The sequence below is a fragment of the Lagopus muta genome, chromosome 7, assembly GCF_023343835.1.
Source record: "Lagopus muta isolate bLagMut1 chromosome 7, bLagMut1 primary, whole genome shotgun sequence".
Taxonomy (NCBI): domain Eukaryota; kingdom Metazoa; phylum Chordata; class Aves; order Galliformes; family Phasianidae; genus Lagopus; species Lagopus muta.
Window position 1 is genome coordinate 17,586,502 of NC_064439.1, and position 14,478 is coordinate 17,600,979.

General features: G+C 37.8%; 1 protein-coding gene across 2 annotated transcripts in view; it reads left to right on the top strand.

Moving 5' to 3' along the window:
- Positions 1-14,478, top strand: part of PIP4K2A (phosphatidylinositol-5-phosphate 4-kinase type 2 alpha) — a 100,149-nt gene that overhangs the window by 38,102 nt on the left and 47,569 nt on the right. For both annotated transcript variants that reach the window (XM_048950591.1, XM_048950590.1), the window contains 2 exons: positions 12,803-12,900; positions 13,932-14,028. In XM_048950591.1, the coding sequence (XP_048806548.1) occupies positions 12,803-12,900; positions 13,932-14,028 (195 nt within the window). Of the gene's footprint in view, positions 1-12,802; positions 12,901-13,931; positions 14,029-14,478 lie in introns of those variants that run through there.

A 14,478-nucleotide genomic window follows, 5' to 3' on the forward strand; every position in this document is an offset into this window, starting at 1 on the left:
TGAGACAGTAAGAAGAGTACCTGAGAAGAATATGTAAATATTGAAAAGCTTGCAGTTCAGATTTGAATTAGAGAATGACAATGTTCTAGGGCATAAAAAGAAATCTAATTGCTCTTCCTTTATAGAATGCATAGTTTTTCAGTCTTGCTGAGGCTTAGTCGTAGAATCATAGAATTGCTCAGGTTGGAAAAGATCTTTATGGCAGTTTGTAGAAAAGTATTCAGGATTATTTAGAGTTTTTTTAATATCGCTTAGCAGTTGTATGTGTTCTTGCTATGAGTGAATAAAATTCTGTCCGCTTGAGAATTAAAGAAACCTCATCCTTTAAGACGTCCATAAGACATAAGACAAAAATGTGTCAAACAAGGCTCCCTTTAATTGAACCTTCAGAGATGAGGCCTAAGTCTCTGGTAAATTTTAAGGCAGACCTTTGGGCTAGAGGTTTTTTTTCCTTTTAAAATAAAAACATTCCCCTAACCTGAAGTACTTTAGTGTGTGATATGTTTCATGAGCACTGGGTTGCTGTGGGCTTTTTCTTTTTGATGGTTGGTTGGTTATCTGATTTATTTTGTTTTCTACTAGTTGACTGAACTTGAATCTCAATTTTTGTTAGTCTCCAAAAGCAGAAGATGAATCTACTTCTGTCCTCTTCCAAATTCTGCTTTCTCAATTCAAACGTATAATTTTGGATGTTATAAATAAAAATATCATTTAAATGGATAGTCAAGGTTCTGTTTTTATTGACAGGACTGCTTTATATCTGTTCTGCGTTTGTAATTAACGCAGTGATTACTGACTGTAGAAAGGACAATGTATTCTCATCACTCTGAAGAGTCTTGACAGAGGTTAGTAGGTAACAGTTTGTTTTATAGCAGAAGAATCCTCTTTTAAATCAGTCCTGTGAAGCCGTGTCCAGTAAATCGAGATGCAGTGCACTAAACAGGCTTTCTTTTCCCTAGGTTAAATAAAACAATCTTAAATATCATGGATAAACAAAGTCAAAATTAGATCTCACCTTTCGTATCATTTTTTTATTAGTGAACCAGAAAAGGAAAGGAGGTTGTCTTGCCTTTTTGGCTCCCAGCTGATTCCTCAACTCCAAATGACCTTTTCATTCATCTCTGGTAGTTGAGTGGATAGGAGTGAAGAAAATATTCTGCCTGCACCTGAAAAAGAAGTTAGTTACCCAAAGCTGGTTTTGCAGCTCAGCAAACTCTGATTTAAGTACCTAAATGCTGGCAGCAAAAGCAATCGTCAAAGGTGTTTTGTGAGCAGTAAGCCCAGTGATTAGTGCAGGTTAATGTTATTTCTGATTTTATGATACATTTACAAGATACTGAAGTTAAAACTTAATTTAAATGTCAAAAACACCTTTCCTGATGAATCTTTATTCACCTTGTAATAATTAAATTTAAGACTGCACACAGCAATTTTAACTTGAGGCTTTTTTTTTAGCTTGTATCTGAACATTTTAAGCCAACAAATTGCAGAAAGGTGCTTTTTTTTTTTTCTTCCTGTCTTTACTTTTGTGTGAACTGAGAGTGGGCGGAACTGACAAACTGACCCAAATGAACAAAAATTCTTGCTAGCAGGTTCATTTAAAGCTGTGTTGGTTTTTGACTTTGGTTCAGCACGACAACCACTCACCCTCATGTGTCAGAAGAGGAAAAGAATTGGTGGAAAAGCGGGAGAAAATGGGGAAGGTTGGAAATGCTGCTTCAGGTGCTGCTGGCTGATGTATGCACCTTCCTATGTTCTTCTGAAAGCACCTGTGGCTCACTGAACCTACTTTCCTCTCAAGTTCTTTCCTGCTAGTAGGCAGAGGCCTCTCCTAGCCTTCCTAAAAAATGCTCCGGTGCTTTTTCAGTCATAATCTTATGGTTTACTAATGCTTATGTAAGTATTTGGGAAGATATATTCACAAGAAAAAAGACGTGAGCTTGCAAACTTGCAGTAATTTTCAAAGTTTCCTGATGATGGAAAAACAAACATGTTCCTTCTCTTTCTGTGTGCACACATCCCCCCTGACTTGGGGGGCCACCACTTACCCTTCATCAATTTTTCTTGTACTTGGAATGGTAGAGATTAATGCTTGTCTTGAAACAAGGGCATCTTTTGGTCTCAGGCTCCCTGAAATAAAGTGTATGATGGCAATGTCTTTTTCAGATTAAATATAAGACTATTGTTTCCTTTTTAACAGATTTTAAAAGAAAAAACAACTTTTTATCTAAGTCTAAAAATGGAAAAATGCGTGTGTGTGCAGTGAGGAATGCGGAGGGCACAGGAGTGCACATTCCAGAGCGCTGCTGCTGGCGCAGGGATGCAGAGCAGCTGGGAGCTGTGCTCCCTGCCAGGGTCCTCGGGCTGCGCTGGGGCCTCTGTGCCTGAACACAGCTCAGGTTGGTCTGCCTGCCTTTGAACCTTCAGAAGAGCAGTGCCCACTTTTTGGTGCAGTGTTCAGAACTTGGAGTGGATGTGTTTCTATCATTTATTTTTTAGGTTGTGTTGGAGAATTCTGTGTTAACACATAGATTACATTTATGGTTGAAAATGTGTGTCCGTAGCTCAGGGCTTTAACAAAAAATTATATGTATATTTTCTTGTGTAAAATGCATGTATCTGTATGTGACATTTTTTCTCAAGGGATAATTTAAATCTTTTAAACATTTTAGTTTAGATTTTCAAGTATGGAAATAATCAAAAAGCCAATTTCCTTTCTCAAGCTGTTCTTCAGCAATACATAGCCTGAGATGAAAATCAGTGATACGAGAGTGGTTTTGTAGTCTAGTCCTGCCATCCAGGTCTTGGAATTACAATCCTAGAGTTCAGAAGAGGAAACAAGTGGAGGTTGATCAAACTGTGGCACCAACCACGTTCTCAGGGGAAAGTGATTTTGACTGAGTTTGATGCATTCAACACAAACACAGATAGCACAGTAGAAAACATTGTACTGCTTTTGTCACTAGAGCTATGCTCCCTGGGACTCGGCTGGGCCTTGTGTATACCCATGGGCCAGAGCTTTGAGCATGCTATGGTGTTCAGCTGCAGCCCCCAGCCTGCCCAGCGGCAGTGTGTGTCCTGCCTCAGTCACTGGCACAAGAATATGTTTGAGACTTTTGCCTGTGAAGTGCTGTTCATAAAATGTATTACTCTACAGTGTATTTTTGCCTTGATCATTATGGCTAATGTTTTGTGGTTGCTGTGTTTGCTGAGTGGTAAAATTTGGTTATTTCTATCTGATCTCCTTTCAACGAAGTACCGCGACACCAGTGTGTGTTAAGATTAACAACACTAAAACAACTGGAGTTGCTTTTTATTTATGGACCATGACAAATATAAAGAGGATTTGTGTCTACTTGCCTATTGAACGTGTCCTGTTGTCCTCGTAAGCTTATGAAATCCTTTGATAACAAAAGTCTGACCTGTAAACTGAGGAAGAAGGTCATGCAATTGTATTACTTCTAACAAATTGTGCCTTGTTTCATATCAAAGGGTAGAAATATGTTTGTCTTGAATTGTTTAAGCATTTCAACTTCCAACTCAATCAGAATTGGAACATGATGGGACTTGCGATTGCTAAATCCCACACTGTGCTTCAGCGCCCTCCCTGTGGCCCCTCAACTCCTCCAGACTGCCCCAAAGGTCCTTTGCCCTGAGACTGAGCAGGCTCTGGCGTTATCAATCACTGTGCCATGATCTACGTGTTCAGCTGCAAATGAGCACTGCAGTGGTTATGTCTGGGCAGTTAGTTTCCAATAAGCAATGATAATTATTCCTTGAAATTTTGTATATAGCAGCATTGCCAAATTAAACTGGAATTCAGCATGGAAAAACTATATCCAGGGCAGAAGCAAAACTCAGTTCACTGTGTTCAAGTAAACACAGCAAGGAACTGCTCTCTCCCAAATGCTTAACAACTGGCAGATAAAATCATGGCTTCAGTAGCAAGAAGCTGCAGAGTATGTATATGAATGCCTATGTATCTTTATGTCCCCGCTAGCCTGACCTCAGCTGCCAGCAGGGCGTTGCAGAATTTGGAAATAAGAGCAGGGTAAATACAAGAAAAATACGGTGCAACCAACATGCCTCAGGGAGATAAACTAAGGGATTTCTCTTAGCAGGGGGAATGCAGTTCTTCTCATCCATTTGGATTTCTAGTGTGGTATTTTGTCTGGTGCAGAAAATTATTGCTTCAACTGGAGGATGTAGGTCAGTAGTTAAGGAAAAATTATAGCCGTAGGCTGGCGTATGGCATGGAGCTTGATGATTCTGCAAGGTCTACGTTACAACTAACAGCATCTGATAAAGCTTTGCAGAGCATTTAAATATCTGTAGGGCAACCCTTATTTGCCTCGGTTGCCTCTGGTGTAACTCCTTTCACGTCGTAAGTTACATTTCTGTAATGCAAATGGTTAATTGCTTCTGGTTTTCTGTAAATTTGCTTTAGCCTTTGACTGATAAATAGTCATAAATGTACAAAAAGAATTGTTTTAATGTCATCTTTTCACAAGTCAACAATTTCCTATTAGTGAGAGTGGAATGTGTGACCAAAAAGCCTATTCACAAGCCAGTCATCCTCCTCCTTAAAAGAAGAAAAATACAGTAATGTGCGGTGCATTAGCTGTATTATGCCACTGTAAAAATTACCAAAATGTTTCTCTTTCCTCTGTTTGTTATTGCTTCTGGACAATAACAGTGCCTGTCTAATGCATCAGATTGTTGCTTTATGGTCCAGCCAGCCCAGTCTATCATTTTGCGAGAGGATGATCTTGAAGCCTTGCTCTTGACTAAGCAGCTGCATTGCAGGTGTTATATGTGAAATGGTTCCTTGGGTTTTATACTTAGCCTTTCTTTGCTGAAAAGATGTTATAGCATTTAGGTAAGAATACTGCATCTGTGTGTTTGTTCAACTGTCTACTAGAGTATTACGTTTAATTGCGTGAACACATTTTTCCTGTTCAGAAAAGTTACCCTTGGCAAATACAGTCTTAAAGGCTGTTATGAGAAGTGATCATTGTTTAATAGACTGCTTTAATTGTTTGTTTATTTTTCAAGTGAGCAACGTGATTCATAGATTATAAGCGCAGTTTCATTTCATTTTCTTCCTTCTCGTTGAACTCGTCTACTAAAATGCTCTCATTCAGGAAATCAGCAGTACATTTATCTGACTTTTGTATTACTTCATTAGAGAATCCAACATGTTTTTATTAAATCTTTTCCTCTGTCATAAATAAATGCTTACTGTCTCCTAGCATCCTCCTATTTTTAGATAGTCTCTTGTGAAGCTTTGAGAACACAGCCAAGAGAACTAAATTTTATCCCTTGCCAAAGGAGTTTTGTTCTTTAATTAGAAAAATAGAGACCAGATTGCTATCAGTCCTTCTGACAAGTATGTCTATTTTAAATGAGGATTTCAAAGAATATCTGAAGATACAAGCTGCAATCAAAGATCATATTAAAGTACAACTTCACAGCACATAAGTTGAGGTTTGAAGAAGATTACTTGAGATGTTTCTGGCAAAAAATACGTATGTATGTATATTACTGGATTGTTTTTTTTGTTTTTTTGTTTTTTTGCAAGCCCACTGACAAGTAACATGCAAATGGTCATCTGAGCTGTGTGCCTTGTCTTGTTTTCTTTTTAAGCATGTTATTAGCAAGCAGGGATGAGCTCATCTGTATTGTGTGCATCACAACTCATCCAGATCTGGTGGACTTTCATTGCATTATGATTTCCTTTTGGACCAAGACTACATTTTATTTCTGCATGCCATTTGCTACTCAAAACAATTCTTTACAAAAATATTCACTCTACATCACATTCCTATTACCCTACCTTCATTTTCATCGAGGCATACTAGCATCCTTACACACAATTGCATTTTCCCCAGCTTTTTAGTGGGGAGTTATCATGACAGTCATTATGTCTGAACTGCTTAATTCATTTTAGTTCTTTGATTATTTGGCACATTATAAGGTGTTAATTTTTGCACCCATTGAAAGGTGTAAGCAGATGCGCAGCAAGTTTAACCAGATCTGTAGAAACATGGCTTTCTGCTAGTTGAACAGTGTACAGCAGTACTTGTGGATTCTGTTTGCTATGGAGATGTCCAGGAGACTTGAAAGACTTAAAAATCTTGCATCAAAGATTTGTGAAAGGAATCTGATTTGGGTGCTTTTGTCGTGTGTTCTTTAAATGCTCTCTGATGTGGGTGATGACCAAGCCACAAAGTCCTCTGTTTGAATTTTGAACATTGGTATTCCAAATTTTGAAGTTAAATGCCAAGAAATGAATGCTTTTCAAAACTACTTTTTTCCCTCTGCTTTGGGACTTTCTTTGGTTTATTTCACCATATCTTGTTGGATCTTTCTTAGGTATGTCACGGTCTATTGCTTTCCAGAGGATGCATGACTCTGTACGTCCCTGCCCAAAAAGAGCATCATGCCATTGAGAACTGCGAAAAAAAAGTCCCATTGAAACATCAGTTTTTTATTGTGAAACTTTGCTTTCTGTTTGTTTTAACTCAAAGACAGACCATAAGACTTCAGAAAAGTCTTTCTTGTTAATATATAAAAAAGAAATAATCTTTAATTGATGCACTCATTTCTCAGAATTTCTTAATCCATAAAATGTAATAAATATTTTTGCCAAGAAATTCAAATATTCTGTGTTTTAATACTTAGCAAAAAGTATGCATTAAGGCAATATAAAAATATTTGGCTCAACTAAGGCTGCTTTTCCAGCACTATATTATTCATTTTCATTGAAAGCCAACAATCTAATGACAAGTATCACCTCAACTGCAAAAACATGAAGCTTCTCTATGGTAATTACTGATAGATGTTTTGAGATGTGTAACATGTCAACATGTATTTCTGTGGCAGCTGGGTGGGCTTTTATATTGATTTGGATTTTTTCCTTCATATACCTTAAATAAAAATGATGGTAAAGATTCAGAAAAAAATGACATACTTTGCCCTGTTTTTTCCTCTCAGTCATATAATTGGTTTAATTTCAGGAGTTGTTTCTGAATCAGTAACTAGAAATTACTTATATTGGAGAAGTCTCCTATGGCATTTAAACTCCTTGCACATTGTATAGTTAATAAAAAAATGTCTGAGTAGATTTTTTTTACCTTGTACTTTTAGGAGGAAAAAAAAGAGAGAGATGAATTTGTGTGATTGAAATGATGAAAACCTCATTTAAAACAAATTAAGGAGTATTTTGCTGAACTGATTTATTTCTCTCCAGCAGAACTTAGCTTAACCTTTTATTTCTCTTGCAAGAACGGCTTTGAGTGTAATTTAAACTGTCAAATGACATTTATCAAATGATGGTTTTGCCCCGTAACAGGCAAATGTCTTCCACAAAATTGATTAGCTGCTGACCTCCTCCACCCTTTCCAGACCCTGCAAGGTAGATTTCAAAGTGCTGTAAAATAATCACTTCATTTTCAGTTTATACTTCAGCAGGAGGCGGTTAGTGCCCCGGTAGCGGTGCTGCAGCGTGCTCCCATATGGCAGCAGGGTGCTGGGAGCCTTCCAGGCCCTGCCCTACCGTGCACCTACAGGGCCTCACGCTGAGCTCCCTGCAGCTCAGCAGCAGTGTCAGGAATGGCTTTTTGCTGATACTGGAGTGAGTTACAGTACAAAACTTCTATCTTCTGGATGAATGCGCTCCAGTAAGCAGGAAAGTGCCATTTCCTAAGGCCTGTAGGTTGTTCAGTTATCAGAGAGGTGCCAGAAGAAAGAAGAAGGATGCATCTCCTAAATATGACATTTTAGGCCCTTAGTAGCTTCCTCCGATGCATTCTTACTTGTCAGCTCTGTGGCTTTGCTTGGTAAGGGCAAGTCCAGAGGGCTTGCTCTTGTAGGCTTTGACCTATAGGTAGATGAACTGACTCGAGCGCTGTGCCTGGATTGCTGCATCAAAATGGTGGCTCTGTAGCTTAACAAAAAGCGCTGCCTAATGTTTTTCTGCTTCAGAGCAATTTGTGAATTTTCTTGCCAAGGAAGAAACTGAGACGCAGAAAACAAACGATGAACATAAAAATACCAGAACTGTTGCTGATGTTAAAAGTTCAGTTCTTTTTTTAGAACTCAATAATTTCTTTCTTCCAAACTCTTCCACTCCTATTTCTCCCAAAGTCTGTGTTTAAAAATACAGAAATTAGAGAAAAATGCTCTTGACTTTTCTCAGGCTGAGAAACCAAATGTAGCTCTTTTGTGTCAGCAGATCTGACTGCAGTGTTTGGTTTTCAGTTCAGACAGGGCGCTGGGGAATGAACAGAGCTGAAAAGAAAGGAGCACTTCCCCAACTTCATCCACACACATCACCCGAAGGAGCAGGGGTTTTCCTGCATGCGCAACTGCCGAGGGCCAGAACCGTAAAGTCTTTTATCAAGCTGTTGGCTGTGAAAATACCAGTGCCTCCATACGTTCGGCCTGAGTCTGATTGGCTGATAAACTGAGTTAAAAGAAAGCAGTATCTGTGCTGCATGTTAAAGCTAAGATATTAAAAACAAGAAACTGCATATGGAATAAAGGCTTTACATGAAGTTTCAAAAGCATCCAGTAAATAGTGCTAACTGGTCTGCATGAGATTCATGGTATGTTTGGAATGAAATTTTGCTCATTGGGTCTACCTGGCTTCTTCCAGTATATATTTTTTTTATCAATAATACCAGCTGTAGTGCATTCTGCAGGTTTCTCACTGCAGCATCATACTGATAGGCATCAGACTGTATTTGTTGGAGAATGGGATCGTTGTTCTGACTCTTCCAGCTAAACATGCAATATATGCTGTAAATTGCCTTTATTATATGCTGCTTAAATATCTCATTGTCTGCTTTGCATACAAGCAATTTATTGCTGCTTATGTTCTGACAGAATGAAAACTAATGTTTAATTATGCATTGCCCTAGTAATGTGGTGTTTAGGGTGAATGTATCTGAATTAAATAAAGGCCATTAATAACGCCTAACAATTTATGATATATTCATTGCTAGATTTCAAATCATATAAATTAGAGAAGCTTATTTGAAATGTCACCACTATAAGATGGCTTTGTGGGAACACCTCTCTGTGTGCTAATTTCAGAATCATTACCAGCTGAGTCTTACTATTCATTCAATGTCCAGTAGGCTTTTATTATTCCCTTATTTGCAGTTTAATTACAGCCTCTGTTTTCCTGACAGTGTGAATTCAATCCTGAACCTGCAGGAGCAAAATGAGTTGCAATCAGTAGGTTTTTGCCTGAAAGCCTCCTTCCCTTTCTCCCCCTCCCACCTACCATCCCTGAGCCATAGGACTGAGCAGATCCCTTCAGACAGATTTTTTTTCTACCGTATATTTGAAGGAGCAGTGCCATCTAAGGCTTTCAAAGCATCATCTTTAAAGCTTTTAATTCACGGAGGATATCTGTATCTCACATAAGCAGTTGGTTTTGTGCCAATATCACAAAGATATTTGAATAAATATCTTAAGGAGAGGTTTTCAGGTGATTTTTAAATATTCTGTGTATATGAATTTGAAAATACTATTGAAAGACATGAGATATTTCCGTATAATGTGCATGGATACTGTGTAACTAAAATCCTAATCAATTGTCTTTAAAAATAATCCATTCCCCAAGGCTGTTGGGTGGATGTAAGTTCTTTAAAGATGTGGTAAGCATTGTCTGCTGGGAAAAAAAAAAAAAAAAGAAAAAAAAAAGAAAAACAGCAGCAAAATTTGGAATTGGTGAAAAATAAATGAATCACAGAGCAATTGGTGGTGGTGGAACTAGAACTGTTTGGTTTTTTTTTTTGTCTGAGACACTCTGAAAGGCTGAAAGTACTCTCTCACTGTTTCGTATTTGGTCACTTTCAGGCATGGCTGTTCCTTCCCATAGTGATAGCAGAGTGGAGAATTGATCCCAGTGACCTTCACCTTTCAGCTTTCTAGTGCACATTTGTGGGGGGAGTTCAGGATATTGTTTCTTTACCCAATATGGTTCCAGTTTGCACCACAGTGCAATGTCACAACTATTCCCTTCTGTGTTGTATGCACTTTCAAATTTAGCCTCGTCAAATCCATCCTAAAAATGCATTACTGCACAAAGAAACAGACCTTATTATACTTGAAGGGTTTAAATTAATTAATGGCCTGTGCCGCTGGGACATGCCATTACTCAGCTGGTGAGCTATACCAAAGGTCACTTCTACTATATGTTCATTGCTTGCTTTTTCTTCTCTCCTCCTAGAGGGGAATTCCTTAAAATATTAGAGAAATTATATTTCCAGACCTCAGAGGCAGTGAATCTCCATTAAAAAAAATTGTTCTGCAATTTTTTTTTGTTAGAGTGCTTTTTTTTTGGTTGTTTTTGAGGGTAGGTCTGTGTGTGCATTCACATCTTGTAGGGAGCCTCCTGGGATAAGTGTTTTGAAATTTCTATTTACAACATAACAAGCTTTAAAGTATTCAAATAGGAGTATATGTGGGTATGTTACTCTTCCACATAAGTAATATTGTACGGCCTAAATGTGCAATTAAAACTGTGCCGCTATAGCACGAAGGTAAATCTTTGCAGTGTAAAAGCATACCTACAAATGTATTTGGAGACGCTTTACAGTAGTAAATTAAGAAAGTGAATGCATGCAAAAAATTTGATTGATGCAAATTTGATAGTCTAAGCCCCCTAATTTGGCAGTGAACTTGCTTTTATTATCAATAGGTCATTTGGAGATGTGTGAATTGAGCATAATTAATTGTATTTGACTGAAAATTGTCTTGGTATCACTTTTGACTAGGATAGAAGGGGTGTGGGTCTCTATTATCCCTTTTTCAAGCATGGAATTCGTTGCAAAATCTGGCAATCTAGGAAAGTAGCTAATTCTTTATAAGCAAACAAAGTTCTGTATTGCTGCATAATCTGTCTGCTTTTCCTTAGTTTTATTTGTGCAAGAGCTAGGCTAGTGTTCTGCATGCTCATGGAACTGCCCTGTGGTTCCAGGGTGAGATTGATGTGCAGCGATATCAAATGCAGTAAAGAGCATGTATGTTAGATGTTGTGATGTTCGATCTATGTGCTGTTATTTCATGTCATAGTTAATGAGGTGTCAGCATGATTTATTAGGTTCCTACAGCTGTGTTTTCAAAAATTTTCTGGAGTTCCTTCTTTGTCCTGCTTTGGAAGGAGGAAGGAGTGTTCTCCCTGGCACTTCAGGGAGCAGCACACAGTCAGCCCATCCAGGCATCTCTCTAGTTTGTTGCTCTTCTGTACAGCTGTGATGCCTCAATCTGTTACTTCTCAGGGCTTTCCAAAGAAGCATTCTGTAAAGGGAATTCAACTGATATTTATCAGTTTTCATGTGGGCCGCAGAGTTCTGAATAATAAAAATGAGAGATGGCAAGACACATTACTGAGACTTAAAAAGACTGAAGAGTGATGAGGCTTTCTGACCTGCCTGCTTGCTTCGGTTTCTTCTCTCTTTTTAAAAGCAAAAAGGTTCCTCACTGCTTTCAGGTTTTGTTTAACTTCAGTTCTGCAGAAGGTCATGCATTTTTTCCTCTAATATTTATAGCCTACAACTGCTTCAGCAAAGGTGTTTCAGAGAGCCTCTCTTAAACAGGATAGCATCTAAGGACAGGAACAGATTCCCAATTGGGAGACGCTTTTGCATAAGAGCAGTGAATGCTACAGGTCACACTTACTTTGTTACATCCACCTCTGTTGCACACAGAACTCTCACGTAGAGTTCTCCCCCTGCAGCCCGCAGAAGGCTGCTGAAGCAATGTGTGCTGTGTGGGTCTGCAGCACCATAAGAGCATAGGCAAAATGTATGTGAGGAGTCTTTGATGATTGTGCTTTTTATCTCCTTAATGATTTGAAAGAACTGCTACAAGCTAGCAATATTCTGATAAGTTTTTCGTCCTTTACTACTCAAAATTTCCAAAATTAATAGTTGGTTAATGCACATGATTACCAAAAACATGGATACAAACTAAGTAAATGTGAAGTTGTTTACGTTCTGTCATAAAGATGTGGCCAGAATTGGATAGTTCTTAAATCCCAAGTATGAATGAAAATTTCAATACTGAGGATGCAGACAATGTTTATTTCAAAACTAGAAAGAGCAAATGGTACCCATAAATATAACAAAATAAGGAAAGCCTTCGGACTTCTGCATTTATTTCTAGGTACAAATTTGGCTATTTGAGTAGTTTAGTGAGCCTGAATAATCAAAAAAATGCCTAAATGCTGTAACTTGCAAAAGCTTGGCTGAGGTCTGTGCTATTGTACAAAACAGGGCTCTTCTTCCTGAGTCCAAAGCTTGTGCCTTCATATGGAAGCAGCATTATATTTTCTGTAAGTAGTTTAAGACACAAACAGGTAAGACTAGTTTGTAAGCTGCAAAGGTAAATAGTCATTTTAAATACAGGATTTAAATTGTCTTTGGAAAATGTAGCTCAGTTGGCTAAACAAGAACAGTAAGAACAGTGTGTTAGGATTTAAGAACATATTGCTGGTGTCCTCACTGACTTTCCTTAAAGCACATGCTCCAGGTGTGCTTTGAAACACTTTTTTCCAGAGACTAGTATAAATACAGAGTGCTCTTTCTTCTTTCCAAAGAGTCTACCTTGTTAGTACATTTAATCTGGAAAGAATAAATCTCTTTTTGCATTTTTCTTCCAATTACATTCACTCCCATACACATACACAAGCGACTGCAGGCCAAATAACTTTTTTTTTTTTTTAATTAGAACACATGCAGAATCTTTGCAAAATTATTATCAACTTAATATATTCTTTTTCCTTTAGATCAATGAACTGAGCCATGTTCAAATCCCTGTTATGTTGATGCCAGATGATTTCAAAGCATACTCAAAGATAAAGGTGGACAATCACCTTTTCAACAAGTAAGTACAAGTAACAATTCTTTGTAGATGGGGATAGTGGCAGTGATATTTTTATGAAGTACTATGAACTCTGTTATTTTTCAGCTGATGGGACTGAAGTTTTGATGATTAAGTTAATCCTGTGATAAACATAACCATCTGTGCTGTTCTGAAAAGCAACAGCAGGGGCTGCTGGGCAGTATTCTTCTTCCATATGGTTTATTATTGCCTTGTGAATATCTTATATATTGAAGGTGATCCTCTCTTGGTGTGTTTATTTGTGGCTGTTCCAAATGTTTATTTGGGTATTTTTTAAAACATAACTTCAGGTGCATGTTATTGTTAATATTTTAAATGAAATATTTGGACAAGAATGAAAATTTAAAGTGTATATCAAAACTGAACGATGTATAAATTTCACTAATCCAGAATATGAAATTATAGCAATCATGTAAGAGTTCCAAAAGTATTAAGATAGCTAAATATCATATCCGCATCTCTTAAAATTGTCTCCCATGATCGGTATGTGCACACGTATAAAACTATTAGTGCCACTGTGTGTATAACCTGTTTAATAAGACATTAGGAAAATGAACAATTCTGTTACTTGGAGTCTTCTTCTCTATGGAAAAGTTCAAAGTTACTTTTCTCAAATCTGAAATGAACAGCAGGATATTAAAGCTGGTCCTGCACTCAGTAAGGCCAATTTTCGTGAAGCTTTGGCACTGTCCGTGCTTTCTGGTGTCACAGATGGTATGGTAATTCTTGTATAATGCAATCTGAGATTTCACCTTTGAAATAATTTAAGGGCAATGGCAAAACACTCTTTCCTGCTTTTCAGTGCAGGTTCAGCTTGTTAGAGACAAACATGTATAAACTTACTGATCATAATAAAGAGTAGAACATGGTGAGCCCAAAAACATAGGGCTTTAGAGGAGAGATTGTAAATCTCCTTATTCTCTGCTTTGTATGAACAGAATTGAAATAATACCCTAGAGTTATTAATTGCATATGCAGGTAAATGGTGTTGATTTGGTTTTATATTCTTTCAGAGAAAACATGCCGAGTCATTTCAAATTTAAGGAATATTGTCCAATGGTTTTCCGTAATCTAAGAGAGAGGTTTGGAATTGATGATCAGGACTTCCAGGTAAGTTCACTTTCAAAACATCCAGACCAGTACATATACAGGTTATGCTACAGTTGTGAACAGGCCAACCTGTTGAAACGGTATTTCTTTATTTAGGTATTAGTTGGAAAAGAACTAAGAGGAAAAAGTAGCCATTCTCCCTACTCTTTCCCCCACCTGAGCCATCAGATTTCAGGTTTGCCTGTCTTACCTGTCTTACGGTGGCCCTTCCTAATCTTTGGTCCTCCTTGTTTCCCACCACAGTACCTCCTGGCCATAAGCTGAGATATTAAAACTGAGAGGTTATATTAAAACTTGCAGAAGGAGGGAAGAAACATGTCTGTGCACTGCTGACAAGAGATGCTGTGTTCAGCTGAGTCACTCTGATAAAGGTTGCTTTAGGAACGCGTCCATGTTAGATGTAGTTTCTGAAACCATTGAAGCCGTATGTTTCCTTTATGTATTTTTTTG